Here is a 27088-nt window from a genome sequence, read left to right as displayed (position 1 = left end):
TGTTTTTCAAGCATTAATAGAAGCTTCTTTTTTTATTGGATGGATGGATGGTTGGAATGGATGTGATATGACGATAATGATGATGATGAGATGGTTGCTTTTCCTATCCAGGATAATTTAATTCCTCATTAATGGAGTCAATTCACAAAAATTGGCAATAGACTAGTAACAAGCACATTACAGAACCTCATAAGCATCTTGTGGCATTTGCTTGGTAACATGATTTTAAAGTATCTTATGACATCTAAGACAATTTCCTCTCTTATTGATAGATAGCATTCATACAATCTTGTTAACACATCAAAGATGCCTTTTCATCCCTCTCTTTTGTATTGTGAAGTTTACACATACATATACATACATGTGCGGGTCTGTATACATATACGTATATGTACATATATGCACACACACACACACGCACGCACACACGCAGACACACATAAATGTCTATGTATGTATCTCTCTCTCTCTCTATCTATCTATATCTATCTATTTATCTATCAAGGGCATTTATTTTGAGCTTGCCTGCCCTTCAACTTAAGGGTATCTAAAAGTATCTTCTGCATTTGGAGACAAGCACGAATAGACCCACGTATGAAGGCTCTTAGGACTAAGCTAAGGTGATTTGCTTGATCATAATGAGGAACAAAGGCTAGTTAAGGAGAATTGGTACATGACTTTAGTCTTGAAAAGCCCTCCTTGTTTGTAGTTCCAATACCAAGTATGCTACGTAATATGGATTTTAATGCTAGTACTCACCAAAGCATGGGCATGAAGCATATGATTGCAACACATTTGTCCATGATTTGGAAGCGAGAGATCCAAGGGAGAGTGTCCCAAATATGCTAGAGCATGAGGACTAGTTAAAAGGTGAGGACCAACTCTTTGAATTCCAAGAGAGAATGGCCTGCAAGTCTCATATTACCACCATTCACCACGCCCAACCTGTCTCATGGCGACCACGCAACCCCATGAGCAGCCTCGCCATGTCCACCTGCACCCCCCCAATTCTCAACGACGTTCCCTTGCAGCTCGCCCAGGTACTCAGCCCACGTGCATCGCTTTTCTTCTACAGAGCGAGCAATGTAACGTTGAGTAGAACGCAAAATCGCGACCGATGTCGAACCAGAAGTGATGATCGTTGGTGCTCATCAATTCGCCCTTGCCCGCATTACGAGTAAACAAGTGCTGAGCTCTCTCTTTCACTTCATGCCACAATGATCCAGCTCATTGGTAGCGACGTGTGGATCACTCCATTGTCGTAAAATCATTCCAGAGTTATGACGACCCAAAGCCTGGAGTTGAACTACCTCTGGCATCGCGAGCAGACGCCCGAGACTGGGCTCTATATCGTCAGCTACGCGAATGCTCTTCCCACAGGCCAAGTGGTCGGTTGACTCTCAACGGCGAAAATAACGAAGGCGGAAGATTAATGGAAGGTGTTGACCCAAAGCTAAAAAGAATCGCTGAGTGGCTCTCCAAAGTGATCACCCCTTAAACTCTTGTTTTGCGATTGGAGAAGCATGGGACAAAATATTAGCTAAGCACGGGACCACTAGATCAATGGGTACGTAATGCCTTCTGCCGCATCAGTAGGCGAGCAACTTTGGGTAGTGGCACACATGAGGTGGAAGTTGAGGAGATTGAGGCAACCTTCCTTAAGGTTTGGCGAGAGGTGGGGGTTGGAGGTGCCACAGAGGCCCGTTGGTTTCCAGGTCAGGAGTAGCTCTCAGGGTCCTTTTCACGGCCCATCTCTACAGGTGGTGTGAGCACAGGGTCGTGGGGAATATGTTCTATCCTGTCTTCCTCAGCATAGGCATGGGAGGGGTCCTACAGTTTGAGTCATAGGCTGTAGGGATCCAGGGCGGGGGCGGATCTGATGAGTGGTCTTTCATTCTCATTGTTTAAGAGACCTTTATCCAAACCAGGATTATCCTTCCTATGGTCAATTGTTACCAACCATCACCCTTGTTTTTACTGGGCTAGGATCACCATGTGTCTCTACTAAAACTCGTTCTGGCATCAAAAGAGACTCTGCCCGGTCTAGGGTCAATGCTAACCATCCCACAACTCACATCCTCTGCCACTAGGAGGAGTACCTCGTCATCCTTGAGTGACAGAGACAGTTTCCACTCTTTTTACCTATCTTCACCCATAACAGGCTTCTACTGCTCCTCCCGCTTGAATAGTGGCTGATCTTTTTGTTGCTATACTTTTGGGCTTTTTGTCTTATTTACTTCTCCTTATATCAGATGTTTTGCCATTTGCAAATTATAGATCCTCTTGTTGACTTTATATATGTACATTTAGTTGGGATAATAAAAATAAATCCCTATGAAGCATTATATAGCCTTTTTAGCCTTTTACAATTATCATATAAATTTTGATTGTCTCTTAATCTTCCGTATTTCAACAGGATTTTGTTTTGTATATTTTGTGTCGTCAGGTACATGTATTTTTCAGACATGGGGATCGATCACCTCTGCCCCTTCGCAATGCTACAAGGCAGATTACTGATCATTGGGAGAAGCGCCTGCAAGAACCTCCAGACCTTTTTCCAGAAAAAGAATACCGCCTTGAAGATTATCCCTTTGGACAGCTTACAAAAATAGGTTGTACTAGCAATCTGACCTTTTACCCCTTGTATTTATGTTTGCACAAGGGAATCAAATAGGCCTATGAAGAGTGGATTTGAGGTACATATAGTCCTGCTTTGCCTGCAAGACCGTGTCCCATGTATGTTGCCTCATATGTATCCCAGAACACTCCATGTCCATGGTCTCTGCTGGTCCATAGCTCCAAACCTGTTTTGCCTGCCGGACCGGGTCCCATGTATGTTGCCTCAATGATACATACGCTTTGAGCATATCCTCTAAAGTTTGGTTGAGTATCCCTGTCTTACCATCCATTTCACGATGCTCCCCACTGTTCATTCGCAACTCAGTCCTTAGTGCCTTGAACAATGCAGTCCAAAAATGATTGAATTTAACGTCCCTATGTGACACTATGGATCTGGATAGTCCATGTAGACGAAATACATGCTTAATAAAGAAATCTGCAACTTGCGGGGCACTAATAATAGACTTCTTAGTCGGAATGAATTGAGCTATCTTGGTAAGATGGTCAACCACCACAAGGATAGAATCATATCCACCCTGTGTCGTAGGTAGACCAACAATATAGCATGCTTTGGAAATGATCTTGACCGAAATCCTTCAGGCAGTAGCCCAACATACCTTGGTACGTATGCATGTTGCGTTGCTTTAGAGAGCGACACATAATCAATCCACCAAGCGGCCGGTTCGTATCCCATCCGAGATATTTGTGCAAAATCCTGTTCACCGACTGCATGCTGCGAGCGCTGACCCGCACAACCATCTGAAAGTGGAGTTCAGATGGAGATGATACAACGCGCCTCCCCTCTCTATAGCAGAGAACCTTGATATGCACGCCTCATCTAGGAAACTCTGGATCTTCGGAAGTACTCCAACTGTAATGCTTAGCTCCAGTACTTTAGGACCTGCCTTCTTATTTGCGTTTTTGGCAGGCCTCCCCCGTCTCCTCTTCGTCTTACAGAATACAAACAGCTTCGAAGTTTGGATGATCAATACAAGCAAAGAAACTGCCACGAAGAAACCACCAAAACACCTACCCTTGTACTACGACTACTCCCTGCCCCCCATCTTATCGATCGTCTTCCTCATCGCCAATCAACTCCGCGCGTACCCTGGCCAGCCTCTTCCCTTTCATCTTCGATCCCAACTTCCATACCCATGCCCATAGTGAAACATTTATCAGCGAATCTCCGCATCGAGAGACATCGTGGGCACTCCCTCTCATCATTCGTTGCTCTCACTGAAACATGATCACCGGAATCCACAACGCTGAGTGAACTAAATGCCCACGAAATGAACTGTCTACACAATGGATGCATGAGCACGTGAGCTTTACTTTGCATGGACACGTGCTGATCTCACCATGACACGTGGTTGGCTCCCCTCCCTCCCCACTTAACCCCCCCCCCCACTTCCCCGCGTCCTCACTAATACCAATTTTTAGCAACTAGGGGTACCTATTCATGAATATGCTTTTTATGTTTGGCCAAAAGAAATATCACTTCACAAGATCGTAGGTCTTCTCGACACCTTGATGTCCCTCACATGGGCTATCATGGCATTGTTGAATGACCTTGTGCCTAAGATAATTTTAATCAGGTACAACTAACTTGCCATTACGTTTTAGCATACCATCCGCTCTGGTATATCTTGCATAAGTTTGTCCTTTCCCATATGCCAAGTTATCTTTTCCCCCGGGTTTAATCACATGAGCCTTAGGCCAAAGGCTTTAGACAAACTCGTCCACTTTTTGAGTTTGCCTAATCTTCGGTTATTAGAGCACTCTCCAATACCGTGAAACTCCTATTATGCATAATGCTAGACAACGCCTCAACAACCTTGTTCTCCTTCGCTCTTATGTACCGGATTTTCATATTAAACTCATGCATGAGCTCTTCTCACCTAGCTTGGCGGCCACTCAAGTCAGGTTAATACTTCAGAGTATCATGGTGGTTAAAACTTTGAACCATACAAGTAATGCGCCAACTTGGCCATCTCCCCATCATGGGTAGCGTCAGTGCTCGTAGAACGTATTGCACATTATTCATCATAAACTGATAAATGTGTTTTTTCAGTCAATGGCTGGATCCTTCTTGGAATGGCATGCCTTTCCCAGTGCTATATTCGCGTGAGCAAGCCTGGCCATTTCAAAATCCGGCTTCTCTGCATAGTTATGAATCCGAAGCTCTACGTGGGTAACCTTTGGTCCCATACTTTAGTAGAACTTGCATATGCCATTTTGACTGTATACGCATAGTTTGATAGACTAGTTTAAAATTTCAACCTCTTCATGAGCTTGGAGTTAATTACATTGTGTGTTGATGCCGAGTCAAACAACACAATAACATCATGATTGGCCACTTGTCCCTTCATTTTAACTAACTCTAAATCGCTAAAACTTCTATATCCCATTGTTGTGGGATGGAGCACTACCACCATCGTCCCAATACACAAGGCAGGTGACCCCATGGACATTGGGAACTACTACACTCTCATGATTGGCCACACTCTGGCCATAGATAGAATGTTATCAGGTGCACTATTTACCAATTTAGCAATATACACACACCATAATACAAGTGCTGACCTCGAGAAGATTCAGCTAGCTGAATCTGCATGGTCGGTTCTAGGACTTCCTTCCGTTTGCACATCGCAATCTGAGACCACCATAGTAGCCATCTGACGATCCTTGTTTTGTGGACAATCTTTCCATTGATGAGGCTGGAGGCATCCAAAGCATAAGCCTTCTCTCATCGCTTTCTCTTTTTGTTCTAGGTTAAAGAGGATTTGGACCAAGCCCGAGCTGCCATTGGAGCTACTTTTTGGCCCTGCAAGGGTCCTAAGGGATGAGTGGTTATTGAGTTGCTAATCAGGGCCATAGTTTTGAAGTTAGTTCATTTGGTCAATTTGACCTTGCAAATTATGGTTAGTATGAGGCTTAAATGTGGGTTAGTAGAAGTTTAAGGGCTTCTAATGTTTTTAAGGTGTAAGGTTTTTGTTTGCTTTATCACAGTATTCTCTTTTCTTCCACTGATTAGATACTGGGCTTTATGGACTCTCTGGTTACAGCGCAATCAAGCATATCTGAATTCTCCACTTCAGCAGCCATATGAGTTCTTCCGAGCCTCATTGCGGCAGTCTTTATATGATGCCTTACATGAGGAAGATTTAGATCTTTCTTGTATTCAGCTTTTCTTTTACTGCTTTTGATGGATAGGGCTTTGGCTCTTTTGAGCTCTGCCCAGATGTAAATGAATGTATCATAATATAAGTATCTTGGTTTTACAAAAAAAAAAAAGTGTGTAAGAGTTGGAGAGATCTTGGGTGGAGGTTTGAGTGATTCATTCCCTCTTGATTTTTAACAAAAGAGTGTGTCTAAAAAGAGATGGATTAGAAAGTCTGGTGTCCCACAGTCAAGTGGACAAGCCAAGTAGGCAAAGCTGACTGGGGCTCCTTCAAAACCAAGTGCCACCATTGGAGTGAAGAGACAAGGTGGGGATCCCAATATGGCCCTGCCTTTTGAAGTGTCATTATAAGTCAATAACTCGTGAAAGGAAACTATAGGTGTAAATTGGAAGGAAAGGAAAAGAGAAAAAGCAAGTGAAGGTGAAGGATCAGGAAAGGTAGATGAGTGAGAGAGGGGAGAGAAAAGCGGTGAAAAGGTGTATGTGTGTGGTGGATGGGCCATTAAATAAAAGTGGGGACGTGCCTATTCTTGGTGTAATATAAGAGACAAAGAGTCTCCATCTTTAGAGAGAAATACCTAACAAAAGACAAAAGCTTTAGGAATAAAAGACGCCATATATCCAGAAAAACCTGTAGAACCTGTGAGCTGGGAATCTGAGAGATAAGAAATAGGAGATTCTGTCAAGGAGGTCTCTGGAATATGAACAAAACCACAGTAAATGCGGAATACTCTCAGATGTAAGATGACATCTTGGACAAAGGGGCGAAGCTATCCTTCTTTGAGCCAATTTACACATCGCCATAGAAAAAGTCGTTGCTTCAAAGGCATTTTCAATTTCCATATCAAATGCAATCTTCCTTTCCACCAGGCTAAAGACTTGTTCAAATGCCATAGAGAATTAGCATGATGGGCAATCCAGGGAGGAGGTAATATCAAACAATAAGCCTGTATAGAAGTCAATAAATTCAAAGGCTTAGAGGAAATGCTTGTATTTGAACAGCAAAGGTGCCAATCTTGAAGCCTGTCTCCGACATTCAATGTCGAAATTGGAAGCAGAGGGAGTAAGAGATCAGCAATAGCTTTCCAAATGGGTCGATGATGCATCCCCAAATTGTATCGTCGACATGCTACTGGAAAAGTGAAAATATTTCCTTGCATATCCACTACATCATCAATGAATCGGATACCCATTTTCATAAGATTGTAAGCTCTGATGGGTTGTTGAACAGCAAGGGGAGAGGAAAAGACAGCACTCCAATGAATACTTTCCATTCTGAGTGAAGAAGCTAAAGAAGCAGGATGGGGAGACCATTTGATGTGAGAGAGTACTTGCTTCCAGTCCTGAATCAAGGAATTAGAGAATGGACAACGAGGGATTTTACCTTGCAATTTGCCAAGCATCACTTCCGATGGATCAACTAGCCAGTGTCCATAAACATTAGTGCTCATCTATCCACACAAAATTGCCAACATGATAGACCAAGGCTGCTGTTGTTCAAAAAACGTTTTGAGCATAGTGATCTTTCTTGCCAACACATGAAATTTGATGTTGATTATATTCAAACCACCATGCATTCTTGGTGAGCAGAGCAAATCCATTTTGAGCAGCCGTAAAGCTTTTTTATGAAGCTTTGTTTTCCAAAAAATCTCCATGGCTTGAGACATAAAGGAAGTGAGATCTCGAGATGACCAGTGTAATAGAGGAAGATAGAACTGGACATAAGCTAGAACAATAGACTGGACAATTCGAAGCCGTACATGCAGAGGCCAAGTGGAGATCTTCCAATATTCTAATTTGTTCTGAATTTTGTTTGCCACCCAGGACATTTGTTGCTTATTGCTGATTTTCCAGCCAATGGGATAGCCCAAATGTCTTACTATATTTTCAGGATAAACAATCTGGCCTGGCCACAAGATAGCATGCCAGTCACAATGCTTGAGTGGCAAGAGTTTCGATTTCTGAAAATTAATTTTAAGACCAGCTGCCAGCCCAAATTCTGAAAGGGTATCCATCAAGAGGCGAATCTCCAAAGGACTATTCTTTGGCATGAAGAATGAATCATCTGCATAAGCTTGTGCAAGGAAGGGGCGTGAACCAGAAATCTGAAGCCCCTCTAGCTGTCCAGTATCAACCATGTGATCCATATAAAGTAGCAAAGGGTGTGAAGCAATGGCATAGAGCAAAGCACTGAGAGGGCATCCCTGTCGAACTGAGCGTTCGAGAGTCCAAGACGCAGACAAATGATTACCAATAAAGCATTGAGCAATGGAATCTGAGTAAAGCCAATATATGACATTAACTAGCTTTGGCCCAAAACCAAGTTTTAACATGATTTGAGAAACATAATCCCACTGTACTGTATCAAAAGCCTTAGCCACATCCACCTGCATGACCAACACATCCTGTTCTGAATATTTTTCATATTCCATTGCGATGATAGTGTTAGAGATATTGTCATGTATGTGCCGTCTAGGAACAAAACCATATTGCATGGGATGAAGGCCTTCATGAAGGATATCCTTTATCCGATGCACCAACATCTTGGCAATCAGTTTGTATATAACCGGCATCAAAGTGATGGGTCTCCAGTCGTCCATAGTCTCACATAGAGGTTTTTTGGGCACAAGCTTAACCAGACCATGCTTCCAAGCTGAGGGAAGATGTTGAAGCTGCCAGGCTACATTTATAAACTGCAGAATTGGACCCTTCAGTTCAGGCCAAAAGGCTTCAAAAAATTCAACTGTCAGACCATCCCAACCAGGGGATTTATGTTTACCCAAATGCCTAAGAGCTTCATCCAATTCAACATCATAAAAAGACATTTTCAGCATTGAGGCTTTGTGCAATGAGATAATAGGAGAAACAAACGTAGTAAATTTGTTACGGGCTGAAATGACCTGAGGTGTAGAAGATGATGGCTGAGAAAAGAGAAGCTGGAAATGATCCAAACATTGCTTTTCTAGCTGAGATAGAGTCTGGGTCCAAAGGCCGTCTGGTTTCCTGACCCTCATAATAGATTGGCTTTGTCTATGTGCATGTAAGTTCCGGAAAAAAGATTTCGAGGAACAGCCCTTATCTAGCATAGGTTTAGCTCTGGCCCGGGTCTGCCATTTGGACAACTTGCGTTATCATTGGCATCAATTATGGAGGAAGCACAAGACAATAAATGCTGCTCAGAATCAGATAGAGATCTTTGATGACTAATCTGTACCAAATATTGCTTGTATGATTTTGCCCACTGGATATGCTGTCTGGTTTCTGCCAGGTACCATCTTCCATATTCCTTAATGACATTTTGAATGCGATGTATGAAAGAGGTCCAAGCAAAGTCCAGATCCTCCTGAGCATGGGAAAGCAATGGCCTGCAAGCCAATCTGATCATATGCTGGAAATTTTCATGAGAGAGATATAATCGATTAACCTGTAAATTTCTGACTGAAGAGGGCTGCAAGTCATCCAAAGGCATACTAAAGGAAAGAATGAGCCATAGTGGAGTATGATCAGATAATTGCTGTGAATAATCAGTCCGCATTTGACATGTATATTCATCATATTGCTGAGCATGAAGAAGATAAAATCTATCAAGCCTGGCCCAATATTCTATGAAAGCATTATGATGATATGTAAATCCCAAAACTGATGGGAGAGTTGCTGTCCATAAATCTGCAAATTGTAGAGATGATGTCATATGTTCCCATTGCTGAATTTCAGAAGGCAGCATATGGGATTTATGTGTAGTGTTGTCCTTCCAGTGAGGAGAATTGTTGAAATCACCACAAAGTAAGGCATTTGAAGACCAAGGATATTGCTTGATGGAGTTCCACATTTGAGCTCTTGATGCTGAATTTTGAGAAGCATACAAAGATCCTATCTCAAAAATCTCTCCATTAATCATACATTGGATAATCATCCATCTTCCGCCAAGATCATTATATGCTATCAAGGGTTGCAAATCATGTCTGGCTAAAATGCACAGCCCAGAGAACTGTCCAGATCCTGAATAAAATATATCATATCCAGAAAAAAACCCATGCTGGCCAGCCAAAAAATGCTGATTATGCTCTTGTAGACACACAACATCCGGATGAGTTGTATTTATATAATGCCATAAAAGCCTCCATTTATTCTGGTTGCAAAGACCCTGTATATTGTAGGAAAAACATTTAAGAGAAGCACGCATGAAAATATATACAAGAGATGATCTGTCCTCAAAAAGTACAGGAGGCCTCAAGCCTCTGCCATTGCCACAGGGTCTTTCTGACCCTTAGCATCCAATTCCCTGATAATATCATCTTCTTCACAAAGAAGAAGACCCTTCTTGACTGCATTAACCCATGCCTTTGAGATGGGGTTGCTTGGAGAGGTAGAAGATTGTCTTGGAGAAGGAGCAGAGGCATCCCAATTACGAGATTGGAGAGGTCTTTGTTTGAGGGGCACCGTCTTCTTTGCAGTCTGCCATCCCTCATGAGAAGATGGGTTATTTTCCCCTAACTTGCTTTTTCCTTTATCCTTATTTGGAGCTGAAATGGCCTGGGTCCCTGTATGAACTGAAGGCTTTGCTCCTTTAACTTCAATCTTTTCAACATATGTCTTCTGACCTCCTTTATTTGATGGCAGAGGGATAGCCGCTGGAGGAGGTGAATGAAGGATAGAGGGACACTCTGAAGCAAGATGCCCAAACTTGTGACAAGAAAAACAAGCTCCAGCAAAAATACCCCATTTTAAAGTGAAATATTTTTTTCCCAAATTAACACCCTCAATCTCAACTGCGATAGAGGAGGGGGTCGGTCTATCAGTATCCCACAAGATGCAAAAACGATTTTTATTACCTGTGGGACGAGGACAGATCACTTGTCCCAATGTCATAGCTAAACCTGGAAGCTTTGTTCTCATGTAATCTGGAAAATCAACCACTTCCACCCAGACTGGGCAGTGATGCTTAATGAGATTCTGATAGTCCTTATTAGGGGACGAGGGCATGATATGTACCATTTGTCGACCAAAAAATAAAGGAGACATTTCCAACATCTTTTGTTTTGTCAGCGCATCCAAAAGATGTACTTCATAAAATCCTCGGGAGGCAAAATAGACTCCTTCTACATAGCATCCACCTAGAAGAGAATTCACCCATTGTCCCACATCATTAGCAGAGGGAATTTTGCCTGGGAAAAAGATGATCACTGCAGTTTGAGAGTGCTTCTTCAAAGGATGCACAAGAGAAGGCAACTTCATTTTGTAAGTGAGTTCCGGAGCAGGTTGAATCCATTCCCTTCTACTTTGTTGAAAATCCTCATTCAACATATCAAACACATATGAAGCATCTTCAGAAGAAGGAGCTATGGGGGGAGAGGTTTCCCGTGCTTGTCGTTTGGGTTCAGGAGAGAGTGCTCTCTTGACATAATATTTGGTTGCTTCTGCCATGGAGGCTGAGGGATTCAACCAATATCAAACGATGAGAGAAAGAGAGGGCTGCAGCACTGTACTGACGAAAGGAGGAGCAGGCAGAAACTGTACGGGAGGAACACCGGAGTGAGGTACGTATAGATGTACGGAAAGGCAACAGAAGAGAACAGAAAATTGACACAGATGAACTGTCAAATCTGTACGGAACAGAGGGGGTGAGGAGAAACGACGGGGCTATAGCTGTACGGAGAAGGAAGGGATGTACGGACGTACGGTGGCCCTGTACGGAGATATGACGAAGACTGACTTGTACGAAATATTGAAACAGAGAGTATAAGCAGAAATGTACGGAAAAGAGAGGCTGATTTGATACGAAGGGACGGTACTGTACGGAAGAAGCAAAGATGTACGGACGAACAGAAGGAAGTTAAGAAGGAGAAATTCGATATCAAGGAGGACAGCAGCGGGTTCAGACAGTCATTGCAGGGATTAGCCAGAACAGTACGTTCAACGCCGTACAACCGTACGTCGTCCGTAGCCATAGAATAGGGGCGACATCTCCAAAATCTGCTCGCGATATGAGGCATCCGAAAAGTGCACTTCATAAAAACCCCTAGAAGCAAAATATACTCCTTCAACAAAGCTTCATAAAAAAGCTTTACGGTTGCTCAAAATGGACTTGCTTTGCTCACCCAGAATGCATGGTGGTTTGAATATAATAAACATCAAATATCATGTGTTGGCAAGAAAGATCACTATGCTCAAAACATTCTTTCAACAAGAGCAGCCTTGGTCTATTATGTTAACAATTTTGTGTGGTCAGATGCGCACACATGCTTATGGACATTGGATAGTAGATCCATCGGAAGTAGTACTTGGAAAATTTCAAGGTAAAATCCCTGGTTGTCCATTTTCTAATTCCTTGATTCAGGATTGGAAGCAAGTACTCTCTCACATCAAATGGTCTCCTCATCCTGCTTCTCTGGCATCTTCACTCCGATTGGAGAGTATTCATTGGAGTGCTGTGTTTTCCTCTCCCCTTGCTGTTCAACAACCCATCAGAGCTTACAATCTTATGAAAATGGGTATCCGGTTCATTGATGACGTTGTAGATATGCAAGGAAATATTCTCCCTTTTCCAGCAGCATGTAGACAATACAACCTGGCAATGCATCATAGACCTATTTGGAAAGCTATTGCTGATCTCCTACTTCCTCTGGTTCCGATTCCGACATTGAATGACAGTGACAGGCTTCAAGATTGGCACCTTCAGTCTTCAAGTCCAAGCATTTCTTCTAAGCCTTTGCAGTCATTGACATCTATACAGGCTTATAGATTAATATTACCTCCTCCTTGGATTGCCCATCATGCTAATTCTTTATGGCATCTGAACAAATCATTAGCCTGGTGGAAAGGAAGATTGCAAATGATATGGAAGTTGAAAATGCCATTGAAGCAAAGACTATTCCTATGGAGATGTATTGTTGGTATTCTTCCAGTGGGAGTGAAATTGGCTAAACGACGCATAGCTTCACCTCTCTGTCCAAGATGTCACCTTGCATCGGAGAGTATTCCGCATTTATTGTGGTTTTGTTCATATTCCAGAGACCTTCTAGATAGAATCTCCTATTTTTTATCTCTCAGATTTCCAGCACACCGGTTCTACAGGTTCTTCTGGATGTATGGCAAACTATCAGCTTCTTTGTCACAGTATTCTCTCTTCTTCCACTGGATCAGATACTGGGCCTTATGGACCCTCTGGCTGCAGCGCATCCAAGCATATCTGAATTCTCCTCTTCAGCATCCTTATGAGTTTTTCAGAGCCTCGTTAAGGCTGTCTTTATATGATGCCTTACATGAGGAAGATTTGGATGTTTCTTGTATTCAACTTTTCTTTTACTATTTCTGATGGATAGGGCTGTAGCTCTATTTTGAGCACGGCTTGGATGTAAATGAATGTTTTATAATATAAGTATCTTGGTTTTACAAAAAAAAAAGTGTGTGTGTCCCGAAGTATTGGTGTGTGAGCGTTCAGGTGTGTGTGTGTGTGTGTGTGTGCGGTGTGTGTGGGTGTGTGTGTGTGTGTCTGTGTGGAGGAGGAGAGACGAGTCGAGGGTTTCTGCTCACCCTCCCCAAGCCTCCGTACAGGCCTGCGTCAGGCCTCCGCTCATCCCCGCGCTCTGCCGTTCATCCCCGCGCTCTGCCCGTAACTGTACGGACGCCGTACAACCAGGCCGTTTTTTCTCTGCGATACCCCGTCACATCTGCTCGTCCTTCGCCATCTTCCCCGTTGCACAGCCGTACCCTTCGTCCTTTTCCGTACAGATAGCCTTGCCTTTTGCGTCAGCCGCCCCTTCCACCTCTGAAATCCGTACAGCCTTTACGCTCCCTGCCTCCTCCTTCATTCCGTACAGCTCGTACTTCTAGCCTGTTCTTCGTCCGTACAGCTCTGCTCCGTTTCTGCCTTTCCTTCAATCCTGCCCTGTTTCTCTTCATGGAGGATCAGTTCAAAAGCTACTCTCGCAAGGAGTCGACCCGGAACTCCAAAAGACAACAAGTTGATTTCTCTACTACAGATTCTGTCGACGCTCACTATGTTTTTGACATGCTTCCAAAAAATCTCCATGGCTTGAGACATAAAAGATGAGAGATCTCGAGATGACCAATGTAATAGAGGAAGGTAGAACTGGACATAAGCTAGAACAATAGACTGGACAATTCGAAGCCGTACATGCAGAGGCCATGTGGAAATCTTCCAATATTGTAATTTGTCCTGAATTTTGTTGAACACCCACGACATTTGTTGCTTATTACTGATTTTCCAGCCAATAGGATAACCCAAATGTCTTACTATATTTTCCGGTTGAATAATCTGGCCTGGCCACAGAATAGAATGCCAATCACAAAGCTTGAGAGGCAAGAGTTTTGATTTCTGAAAATTAATTTTAAGACCAGCTGCCAACCCAAAATCTGAAAGGGTATCCATTAAGAGGCGAATCTCCAATGGACTGTTCTTTAGCATGAAGAAAGAATCATCTGCATAGGCCTGCGCTATGAAGGGTCGTGAACCAGAAATCTGAAGCCCCTCTAGCTGTCCAGTATCAACCATGTGGTCCATATAAAGAAGCAAAGGATGTGAAGCGATGGCATAAAGCAAGGCACTGAGAGGACATCCTTGTCGAACCGAACGTTCGAGAGTCCAAGACTCAGACAAACGTTTCCCTATAAAGCATTGTGCAGTAGAATTTGAATAAAGCCAATATATGACATTAGATAGCTTTGGCCCAAAACCAAGTTTTTGCATGATTTGAGAGACATAATCCCACTGTACTGTATCAAACGCCTTCGCCACATCTACCTGCATGACCAACACATCTTGTTCTGAATATTTAGCATATTCCATTGCAATAAGAGTGTTAGTGATATTATCATGTATGTGCCGTCTTGGAACAAAACCATATTGCCTGGGATGAAGTCCATCATGAAGGATATCCTTTATCCGATGTACCAACATTTTGGCGATCAGTTTGTATATCACCGGCATCAAAGTGATTGGTCTCTAGTCATCCATAGTCTCACAAAGAATCTTTTTGGGCACAAGCTTAACCAGACCATGCTTCCATGCTGAGGGAAGATGTTGGTGCTGCCATGCTGCATTAATAAACTGCAGAATTGGACCCTTCATTTCTGGCCAAAAGGCTTTGAAAAATTCAACCGTCAGACCATCCCAGCCAAGGGATTTATGTTTACCCAAATGCTTAAGGGCTTCATCCAATTCATCATCTGAAAACGACATTTCCAGCATTGAGGCTTTTTGCGGGGAGACAATAGGAGAAACAAGCTCAGTAAATCTGTTACGAGCCAATGCGACCTGAGGTGCAGAAGAAGATGGCTGAGAATAAAGGAGCTGAAAATGATCCAGACATTGTTTTTCAAGCTGAGAGAGAGACTGGGTCCAGAGACCATCTGATTTCCTTACCCTCATGATAGATTGACTTTGTCTGTGTGCATGTAAGTTCCGAAAAAAAGATTTAGAGGAACAGCCCTTATCTAGCATAGGTTTAACTCTGGCCCTAATCTGCCATTTAGACAGCTTGCGGTTGTCATTGGCATCAATTATAGAGGAAGCACAAGACAATAAATGCTGCTCAGAATCAGATAGAGATCTTTGATGACTATTCTGTACAAGATACTGCTTGTATGATTTTGCCCACTGGATATGCTGTCTGGTTTTTGCCAAGTACCATCTTCCATATTCCTTGATGACATTTTGAATACGATGTATGAAAGAGATCCAAGCAAATTCCAGATCCTCCTGAGCATGGGATAGCAATGGCCTGCAAGCCAGTCTGATCATATGCTGAAATTTTTCGTGAGAAAGATAGAATTGATTAACCTGTAAATTTCTGACTGAAGAGAGCTGCAAGTCATCCAGAGGCATACCAAAAGAAAGGGTGAGCCAGAGTGGAGTGTGATCAGATAATTGTTGTGAATAATCAGTCCACATCTGACATGTATATTCCTCATATTGCTGAGCATGAATGAGATAATATCTATCAAGCCTGGCCCAATAATCTGTTAAAGCATTATGATGATATGTAAATCCCATCACTGAAGGATGAGTTGCTGTCCATAAATCTGCAAATCGAAGTGATGATGTCATGTGTTCCCATTGCTGGATTTCAGAGGGCAGCATATGTGATTTATGCGTGGTATTGTCCTTCTAGTGAGGAGAATTGTTGAAATCACCACAAAGTAGAGCATTAGAGGACCAAGGATATTGCTTTATGGAGTTCCACATTTGAGCTCTGGAAGCTGAATTTTGAGAGGCATACAAAGATCCTATTTCAAAAATCTCTCCAATGATCATATACATTGGATAATCATCCATCGTCCACCTAGATCATTATATGCTATCAAGGGTTGCAGATCATGTCTGGCTAAAATGCACAGCCCAGAGAATTGTTCCGATCCTGAATAGAATATATCATATCCTGAAAAAAACCCATGCTGTCCAGCAAAAAAATGCTGATTATGCTCTTGGAGACATACAACATCCGGATGAGTTGTATTTATATAATGCCAGAGAAGCCTCCATTTATTCTGGTTGCAGAGGCCCTGTATATTATAGGAAAAACATTTAAGAGAAGCACGCATGAAAATATATACAAGAGAATGATCTGTCCTCCAAAAGAGCGGGAGGCCTCAAGCCTCTGCCATTGCCACAGGGTCTTGCTGACCCTCAGCTTCCAATTCCCTAATAATATCATCTTCTTCACACAGGGGAAGACCCTTCTTGACTGCATTGACCCAAGCCTTTGAAATGGGGCTGCTTGAAGAGGTAGAAGATTGTCCTGGGAAAGGAGCAGAGGCATCCCAATTACGAGATTGGAGAGGTCTTTGTTTGAGAGGCACCGTCTTCTTTGCAGTCTGCCATCCCTCATGAGATGATGAAAGATTTTCTCCTAACTTGCTTTTGCCTTTATCCTTATTTTGAGCTGAATTGGCCTGGCTCCCTGTATGAACTGAAGGCTTTGCTCCTTTAGCTTCAATCTTTTCCACATATGTCTTCTGACCTCCTTTATTAGATGGGAGAGGAATAGCAGCTGGAGGAGGTGGATGAAGGATAGAAGGGCACTCCGAAGCAAGATGCCCAAATTTGTGACAAGAAAAACAAGCTCCAGCAAAAATGCCCCATTTTAAGGTGAAATATTTCTTGCCCAAATTAACACCCTCAATCTCAACTGCAATAGAAGAAGGGGTCGGTCTATCAGTATCCCATAAGATGCAAAAACGATTTTTATTACCTGTTGGACGAGGGGGACAGATCACTTGTCCCAATGTCATAGCTAAATCTGGAAGCTCTGTTCTCATATAATCTGGAAAATCAACCACTTCTACCCATACAGGGCAATGATGCTTGATGAGGTTCTGATAGTCCTTATTGGGGGACCAGGGCATGATATGCACCATCTGGCGACCAAAAAATAAAGGGGACATTTCCAGCATTTTTTGTTTTGTCAAAGCATCCAAAAGATGAACTTCATAAAATCCTCGGGAGGCAAAATAGACTCCTTCTACAAAGCATCCACCTAGGAGAGAATTCACCCATTGTCCCACATCATTAGCAGAGGGAATTTTGCCTGGAAAAAAGATAATAACTGCAGTTTGAGAGAGCTTCTTCAAAGGTTGCACAAGAGATGGCAGCTTCATTTTGTAAGTGAGTTCCGGAGCAGGTTGAATCCATTCCCTTCTGCTTTGTTGAAAATCATCATTCAGCATATCAAACACATAGGAAGCATCTTCAGAAGAAGGAGCTATGGGGGAAGAGGCTTCCCTTAATTGTCTTTTGGGTTCGGGAGAGAGGGCTCTCTTGACATAGAACTTGTTTGATTCTGCCATGGCAGCTAAGGGATTCTAAGATATGAAATAGCAAAGATCGTTCTGAGCACAAGGAAGGGGAGGCAGACTGTACGGAGGTAAGCTGACAGGCTGTACGGGAAAGTAGACTGTGCACGGAAGATTCAGTCAACTATAAAGGGAATAGTACAGGAACAGTACGGACGAGCTGTACGGGAAAGTACGGAGAAGATGTACGGAATTTGAGACGGAGGACCACGCTGAAAATTATGAACGATCTGTACGGTTATTTGAGAAGGGGAACTGCCGGTACAAGCTGACGTAAGAGGGAGCAGATTCCTTACGGAAGGTTCGTACGAAAATCGTACGACGACCGTACGGTGGTACAAAGGGCAACGCAGATCAGCGCTGACTGCTCTGCGCTTCGCTCACGATCATCGCCTCACACTCACACCGCTTAGCTAGCTCCTTCGCTCCCTCTCACACACACACCGCTCCTCCAACGCTCTCACACCATAGCCACACACACCTCTCTCACACACACCAAACCTACACACACACACACATGTGACTCTCCTAGATGCACACATGCTCCACACACACACACACACACACCAAACCTACACTCACACACACATTTTTTTTTGTAAAACCAAGATACTTATATTATAAAACATTCATTAACATCCAAGCCGTGCTCAAAATAGAGCTACAGCCCTATCCATCAGAAACAGTAAAAGAAAAGTTGAATACAAGAAACATCCAAATCTTCCTTATGTAAGGCATCATATAAAGACTGCCTTAATGAGGCTCTGAAAAACTCATAAGGATGCTGAAGAGGAGAATTCAGATATGCTTGGATGCGCTGCAGCCAGAGGGTCCATAAGGCCCAGTATTTGATCCAGTGGAAGAAGAGAGAATACTGTGACAAAGAAGCTGATAGTTTGCCATACATCCAGAAGAACCTGTAGAACCGGTGTGCTGGAAATCTTACACTCACACACACACACCACACACACACACACACACACACCACTCCAACTCTTACACACACTCAACTCAAATAGATGATCACAGATGCAACAAACCCTCACTCAGAAATAAATATGGACGGAGAGAGAAAGAGAGTATATTTATCCACCAGATGGTGGGCAGAAAAATGGCTCCAAGGGAGCAGTACAAAACACAGCAGACTGCTGGAGAAAACTGATGGACTCTCTCTCACAACCTGCTCTAGATCTGAGTGCTGAACACAGCCTTGGAGAGGGGCTTTCAGTCTTGCACTGGATGCTGGAATGAATGGAGGAGTAGGCCTTTTACAGGCACTGCCCAGGCCCCTTGAGTTGACCGACCAGCAGGGTCGGTACCCTGTCTGGTGGCCGACCACATGGGCCCTAGAAAACTGACCAGGGTTGGCCCTGGTTGGGCCGACTTGGCCTGCCACAGGCCCCTATATAAGGGTGCCCTGTGCAGCCAGTCTGGGCTGCTGCAGGAGCCTCCATGTGAGGCCTAAAGCCCTTTTTACCTGCCGTTGCAGGCTGCAACCAGCCCGTGTGCTGGTTGCCTATGATGCCGACCTGAGTCTCTCTCTCTCCAGCCCTCCTACCTCTCACTGCCCCTTGTCCCCTCAAATCGGGGGCTCACAGGTGGGCACAGTGAGTTTCTAACATCTTTTTCAGGTACTCATACTGAGTCCTTGCCTGCACAAACCCACTTGGCTTGCTTTTGGCATCTTCATATCTCAGGCTATAGCCATTGCTTCATCAAGCGTGTTTGCATACTTAGCCCGAACTTCCATTTTAATTATATCATTTAGTAAAAAAAAAAATCCTTTACTTGCACCGACTGAGGAAGAGGTTCAACTAGCTTCATTACACGATCCCTAAATTTATAAGTGTATTCAGCCACATACAAATTCCTCCAACTAAGGTACCTATTTTGATCTCAAGCTCGGGATGCTTCGTCAGGAGGCAAGAAATGTTTTCTAAACTCTTTCTTGAACCTTTCCCAGATAGTGGATGCCACACCATCCTTTTGTTGTTTCATCCACCACCTCTCCACTGCCGCAATAAACATATGAGTGGCCTTTCGGATTTTCTTCATATCATTTGTGATTCCATAGGTAGCAAATGCTTCATCCCATTTGTGCAACCAGCCCTCTGTGATATTTGAACTACGGTCTGTCATCCAACCAGAATACTTATTTTCCTTTTTCTTCCCTTGATGGTCTTGCAGACATACTTCGAACCAATTTTTCTAAGTTCGGATTGCCCTACATCAGCATGTAGTTGCTGAGTTGAAATTTGTTGCAAGGCACCCTCTAACAAAGCAATCCGACTTGATAATGTATGGGCTGCAGGGCACAAGCGACACCTAGCGTGTCGGTTGGACTTCTAATTCTATGGGATTCACCCGGTAGGCTTCTTCCGAAGGCACCCTCTAACAAAGCAATCTGACTTGATAATGTATGGGCTGCAGGGCGTGCGCGATACCTGTTGTGTCGGCCGGACTTCTAATTCTATGGGATCCACCCATGAGGCTTCTTCCTCAACTTCCATTGGAATGGCTTTTCCTTTATCCATAGAATCTTAAATCTAAGGTCTAAAAGTTTAACTGTGATTGGGTTGGATATTTTTTTCCTTTTTTTAATAAAACAGTGCTATCCAAAAACTGAAATTATAGTTGCAATAAACCCGATCACTTCACAACTATACAGGCATGACTGAGATATTCACATCCACTAAACCAACATCCTTTCCCTATGCTAGGGAATTATATGCAACCTTTAGAATAACTACAACTTTAAATACCGCAAACACTAGAAGCCTACAAACCCAAATAACAAGCAAAAATAGTTGGGGCTGATGGCAAACTCTTGAGCAACGCCTTCAGGTAACATGTTTACCCATAAACCATTTGGACAATGCCTTCGACTCCCCTGCCAACTGAAGCACATGCATGCCAACAAATTCACAAACCTCTTTGCCCAACTGATATAACCTGATGGCACCACCCTATCGCCTAGACGTTGCTCAAACAGTGGTGCAATCCAATGCACTTCATTTCCCGTTGATGACCAACATAAAAATGTTCCCTCCTTGTTGATCAAATGGTACGCACACTCCTTTTCTTGCAGGAGGTGCACTGCAAGCATGTGGAGCCAAATAACGAAAAATAAGGACTGAAGGAAGAACTCTAGAGGAAGGAGGTAGAAATTGTTGAGGGCAAGCACAACAAGACCAGAGTACGAGAGGTGGGCAAAAGACGGCTGGCTAGGTGACAAAGGAGTTGGACGACGGGTGGCAATTATGAACTAGAGAACGTAAGGAAGGCCATGATGTCAGCGAAGAAGAATGAAGGCGAAAACGTGAAAGAAGCTGGAAGGGCTGGCCATAGCAAAGAAGGGATCCGTTCAGTCTAGGAAATAGCACAAAAGCTTGTCGGTGGGTTAATTTTCCTTGGTCTTCCTCTTTGCTTGCATTCTCTATTCTCCATCACATAACCAAGGGGTGTGCACTATTTTCTACATCAATGGTTGTAGGCTTGCACTTGTTCGGCACCCCTGCGCTCTAATACCAAATAATATATACAAAAGCACAAAACAACCTTGCTAAAAGCCACATGACTCAAAACCTAGGAATCATAGGTGATGGTACGATCATATTCCTCCCAATCAACCTTTGCAGCGCAAGCACATGTACCTTCTCTCTTGGACGTCTTTCAAGTCCATTTGCCCCTTGGCACATTTCATAGTTTGATGCATTAAGACCTTGGGCCTTAGACTCACCTAGTCTGTAACTTTCGCCCTCACCAAGGACCTTGACAGTAGTTCCTTTGACCATTTACATAAAACACAATAAAATATATACAAAGTTCGGTCGTTTAAAGGAAAAATGTCCACTAACCCTGCCGAGGTCATGCTATCCCAATTGCATAACAGGAACATAGATTAGCAAAGTCGAGATGATTCATGGTGACCTGGCACCTCAATGCTTGGGCAACCACGTCGTAATTTGGAGGAAGCTTGGTGAGAATGAGCAATGCAAGCTGACTGATCGTGAGGACAGCACCCATGGCCTGCAAGTGGTCATGGAGAACTTTTGTCTGCATCAGGATTGGCTGCATGGAACTCCCTTTGGGGAACACGAGGGTTGTATAGCTGTCCCTACAACGTGACAACACGCATCGCCGAATCCCTGGCATAGACATCCTCTAGCTTAGGCCATACCTCAGAGGGACTCTCCAGGTTTGGACAGCCATAGAAACCTCCTTTGTGATTGTCTTGGCCAAGGCTGAATGTGCCTTTGAGTCCCGATCCTCCTGCTCCTCCTGAAACTCATCCTCCTGGTCAGCATCCCAGTTGATAGAGCTCTTGGGACGCTCATGCTTCCGATCATAGCCCTGAACAAGCTCCCACAAACCCTTATGGATGAACCATATCTTCATGTTCAGCTTCCAATGGGCATAGTTCGTGCTATCGAGCTTATCCTTTTACTTGTACACGGGGGTCCCATGGAACTATTCTAAACTTCACACCCTACAGCAGCTGATTGTGGCAACAAAAAAAAAAGCTCACCTGGATCTATACATATGATCTTGGACAAGACATAGGCGATGGTTTCATCCATGGAAGATGCAGAAAGGGTGGGTGCAAAATGGGCCGAAACGATACCCCGTGCCACCTTGCTGCCGACCCCTTTTCCTGTCCACACCGTGTGCTGGCTACTCCAGGCTGCTGGAAGGACTTGTGACCGACCCTGTCTGCTGTCCACAGTGTGCAAACTGCACCAAACAGCTGCCTGCCAGTGTCGCCTCAGATCGCCCTTACACAGTACACACTCTAATGGCCATATGGGCGAGCATGCAGGGATCCTCCAGAGCAGCCACTGCTAGGAGAGTTACTTTTTTCAGAGTTTGGAGAGCATCTCTGTTTTTCTCTGAGTCTCCCTCAGGGTTGAGATGGCATTTTCAGCCTCCACCTTGGTTTTTTATTAGCTCATTTTGAGCTGTTTTTTTCCCCTCATGCATTGCATGATGTACTCCCGCATTTGAGCTTGCTCTCACAGTTTTCATTCATACTTAATGAAGTAATTTTCTTGAAAAAAAAAAAAACTTTTGGAAAAGAGCTTGTATACAGCAGATTCCACGTTCTCTCACCTCAGCAACACTTTCTCTCTCTACAGCAGCACACTCTCTCTCCACAATTCCAAATGCATTCTCTCACTTCGCAATCAGTTTTTTTGTTGTACAATGAAGTTCTATTTGTTCCAAGCTGTTTTTAAACTTTTTTTCCCGTATTTATTGCAATCTGAAATGAATTCTCTGATGCGTTAACGTTCTCTGCTCAGTTCAGTTTTATTTCTGACTGAATAAACTTTATATGGACTGTTTCATGGAGGTTTTCCAGGTCCTATATTGTTTTCTCTACATTTCCAAGCGTCTCCGTTTCCTTTTTCTCAGGATTCTCTGTTGAACAAGTCCTTTCTCTTTTTATTCCTTCAACTCTTCTTTCCTTTTATGTGTATACATTTCTTCTCTGTGTTAACTACTGTATCTTCTCTTTTCCCCACATCCTGCTCACATTCAGTACCCCCGTCCTTCATTGCCTTATGATGAAGGATCTTCAACTGTATAATCTCAGAATTCGATGTTGACACTTGGTTCTTGAATATGTTGTTTCATATATCAATTCTGTATGCCTAAATCTTACAAATCTGAATGTTTTCCTTTCGTTATATATAGCTCTGTAATTTCTTGGATAAAATCTTTTTCGCTAGGTGGATTCTAATTTTGAATTCTATACAATTTGTATGAGATCTTTTACAAGGTAAGGTACATAACGGGTGGCCTTTTTGTGGTGATGACAGTCCACCCATTATGTGCAGCAGCTTTAGTTACTTCTTTCATAGTTTTAAGTCTTCCTAAGGAGCACCCACGTGTTGCAGCTGAATTGCTTTATTGACTAGATACTGAAATTTCATGTAAGATTTAACACGTCACCAGAAATTAATAAGAAACTTGACTTCAAAAAAGAAGAAGAAAATGCACTGGATGGGGTGCTAAGGTGGCTAGCCCCCAGCATTGTTGGCCTATTTCTCTATTCCAATAGAGGCTGAGTATATACAATGGTAGGAAGAAATCAACATGTGTGCTTCATGCCCAAGAGTGCAAGAGTAAATACACTAGACGTGCCATTTATGTGGAGAAATCTCTACCTTATGTACAATGAAGACACTTTATTAGTCTTGTTTTGCTGGTCCATACAGCCATATGTATTGTAGATAGATTCCTCCAGGGATATATTTGAGATGCGTTTTTCCCCTAGAACAAGAAGCCAAGTTTTTAAATTTGCAAAATTCTTTACTATAGGTGCTGTGCAAGCAGTGGAGCTTGGTGCATGGTTGAGGCATTACTACATTGATTCCGGATGCATACATATGAAAAATCCAGTTTCTTGTATTCAAGCACGGTCGACAAACTATCGCCGCACCCATTTAACAGGTAATGTGGGTCATGTGAGGGATGCTTTTTCCCCTACATTATTTCAGTGTTTATGTCAAGCAAAGCTGTGTTGTGTTGATTTATTTATGTTCTTGGAATGAGACTGCATATCCTCATTAGAACGTGCCAAGCTATCAAGTTCATACTCGTTGTGGAAGTATGAGCCAATGGAGGTTGGCAATGTATAGGCGGTGGCCCAAGATACACGAGGGGTGTGAGGTACATAGGTGGATTGAGATAGACAAGCTACCATATATGAAGAGGCAGCATGATACCAAAGCACTTATAGTTAAAGACCGGCCCTAATGACCAATCAGCAGATCCAAGACTAGTGCCACACAAGGAGAAGACACTACCATGAGGAATGGTGAAGAAGAGTGGCACTTAACTTCATTTGTCACAAGGGCAAGTAAGTGATTGCACTACTACGAAGGGGCTAATGGAGTGATTGCACGGCCACAAAGGGATACTGGAGTTGCTCAAGGAGTCAAAGTTAATCAAGGGGAGTTGGAGCTCTACCACACTTTGAAAGTTCATCGTCCAACGGTTAAGTCATGAGGCATGGATGATGAGCATGTGAGACAGGTGGCCTGTGGAAGGGAGGTTTTGATTTGCCAGGCGTATGGTGAGGCAGCCCACCTACCAGTGGAGGATGGATATGCTCTAGGAGGAGGAGAGAGTTGGAGAGGATGGATTATTGTGCAGATACGAGAGTGATGAGAGCACGAGGAGGAGATATTGTTGTATGATTTTGGGGTGGAGCTATTTGCACATAGAAGCTGCATGCTTGCCTTATTTGAGGAATTCTTGTATGAGGACCTGTCTATTTTTCCACTCGTCAATTCTTGGTTATGTGCATGTCTCGGAGCCTGAATTTCAGTTAAGTCCAACCTTTAAAAAAAAATGTTTTTCCTTTTGAAGCATAGTAAGCAGACCCATGTTGTTCCAAGCATATGGAGTGAATTTGCGTTATCCTAGGCACATGAATCGGACTAGTGTAGTGTTTGAAAAGTCCTACTCCATAAAAATGGACATTTTCAAGCCCACTTTGCAAGTTTGGATGAACTGTTGATGATAAGTAATTGACAATGTCTGAACCTGTACTACTCCAAGTCTTTTGAGAGCTTGACTGTGGGATCCAAGGGAGTGGCAGCTAGCTTAGGCTCATGGGGAATGATCTGATCAAGGAGTTGAAGAGCATATTTCTGTTAAGAAACGAAGATACCACCAGAGTGCTGAACAACTTCCATGCCCAAGAAATAGGAGAGAAGACCGAGATCGGTCATCTCGAATGTGGTGCTGAGTTGTGTTTTAATGAATTGAAGTGTGGTGGTGGTAGAGCCCAAAAGAAAAAGATTATCCACGTAAAGCAAGATAAAGCAGACCCCCTCTGAAGATTGATGTATATATAAATTCGGATCAAAAGGAGTGAAATGAAACCCATTAGTTTTGAGGAAGGTGTCTATTTGGTGAAACGAGGACCGAGGTGCTTGTTTAAGCCCATAAAGAGCTTTGCGGAGACGGAATACCTTATTTTCATGGCCAGGAGGAGAAAAACCTGGTGGGGGAGCCACATAGACTTCCTCATCGAGGTAGCCATTGAGAAAGGCACTCTTGACATCCATCTGATAGATAGACCAGCTGTGATGAGCGGCTAGGGCGAGGAGATGGCGAAATGATGTTAATCGAGCAGTAGGTGCAAAGGTTTCCTCATAATCGATACCATGTTTTTGGCGAAATCCTTGCACTACTAAGCGAGCTTTGTACTTGTCCAGTGTTCCATCTGCTTTGAGTTTTGTTCGGAAGATCCACTTTGTTCCTATGACCTTTTTGTGACTGGGTTGATCGACCAAAATCCAGGTCTCATTGCGATCAATGCTCTCAAGCTCCTGTTCCATGGCACGATGCCACTCAGGATGTTGAACTGCCTCCTGCCAAGTGGCAGGTTCAGAATGTATGATATAGGCTGTGGTAAAAATGGAGGCAGTGGTAGTGGAAGAAGCTGTCCGGGTAGAGCGTCGAGGACCGGGAGGAGGAAGTTCTAAGGGAACAATCCTTCATAGTTTGTCGATACCAGCATGGCAGCGGGTCGGGAGAAGCAATGGGGGGAGATAAAGAAGTTTCGGGGGGAGAGAAAGAGGTTTCGGAGGGAACGGGAGTAGGTGCGTCATTAGCAGGGAGAATAGAGGAATTTTTTAGAACATCTCTTTCATCGAAGACCACATCACGGCGAACCAAAACTTTGTTTGTGCGAGGATCAAATAAGCGATAAGCTTTGGCTTCCGTTGAGTAGCCACCGTTGAGTAGCCAACGAGAAGTAGAAGTTCAGCACGGGGTTCTAGTTTACTGCGAGTATCATTGGGAGTATGAGTGTACGCGCGGCATCCAAAGATGCGGATATGAGAAATAGAGGGTCGGTAACCATAGAAGGCCTCAAAAGGCGTCATGTTCGGGATCGGCTGAGTAGGGTAACGATTAAGGAGATAGACAGAAGTATTCACAGCTTCTGGCCAGAGACGTTCAGGCAACTCGGCCGCAAAAAGCATGGAACGTGCCATGTTCATGACTGTGCGCTGTCTCCGTTCGACACGAGCATTTTGGGAGGGCGAATTGGGAGATGTAAGATGGCGTTGGATACCATGCTCGTGAAGGAAGTGAGTGAATTCATGGGAAATGAATTCACCACCATTATCACTACGAGCAATCCCAATAGGCTTCCCCGTTTGATTCATGACCGATCGAGCCCAAGTAGCAAAGAAGGAAAAAGTGTCAGATTTCTCTTTCATGAAGAACACCCATTGATATCAAGAGTAATCATCCACAATTAAGAAGAAATATTGTGAGCCATTTAATGAAGGAATAGGAGATTTGCCACTAATATCGAGATGGATTAGATGCAATATCTCACTGGCTCGAGAAGTGGAATGAGAAGGAAAAGGAGTTCAGCTTTGTTTGCCTAATTGGCATGGACGGCAAATATCTCTGGCTCGCGATAATTTAGGTAGGCCATCAACCAAATGA

At 43.5% G+C, this 27088-nt stretch overlaps 1 protein-coding gene and 1 pseudogene across 6 annotated transcripts in view; one reads left to right on the top strand and one right to left on the bottom strand.

The window, feature by feature from the left end:
- The first annotated feature begins 807 nt into the window (after positions 1–807).
- The window catches only part of LOC147903097 (uncharacterized), an 80499-nt gene continuing 54218 nt past the window's right edge, over positions 808–27088 (top strand). For 4 of the 6 annotated variants that reach the window (XM_087373401.1, XM_087373397.1, XM_087373400.1 and 1 more), the window contains exons 1-3: positions 808–1040; positions 2447–2612; positions 23936–24067. In XM_087373401.1, the coding sequence (XP_087229527.1) occupies positions 903–1040; positions 2447–2612; positions 23936–24067 (436 nt within the window). In that variant the 5' untranslated portion in view covers positions 808–902. The remainder of the gene's footprint in view (positions 1041–2446; positions 2613–23935; positions 24068–27088) is intronic. The other 2 variants (XM_087373399.1, XM_087373398.1) reach the window with 1 other exon arrangement.
- LOC147903098 (uncharacterized) lies at positions 2667–17508 on the bottom strand (annotated as a pseudogene).

The sequence above is a fragment of the Dipteris shenzhenensis genome, chromosome 4 (genome assembly GCF_047967505.1).
Source record: "Dipteris shenzhenensis isolate YYH24624 ecotype China chromosome 4, Dip_SZ_1.0, whole genome shotgun sequence".
NCBI lineage: Eukaryota > Viridiplantae > Streptophyta > Polypodiopsida > Gleicheniales > Dipteridaceae > Dipteris > Dipteris shenzhenensis.
Note: the sequence above shows the minus strand (reverse complement) of the source record. Positions and strands in the feature narration are given on the sequence as shown.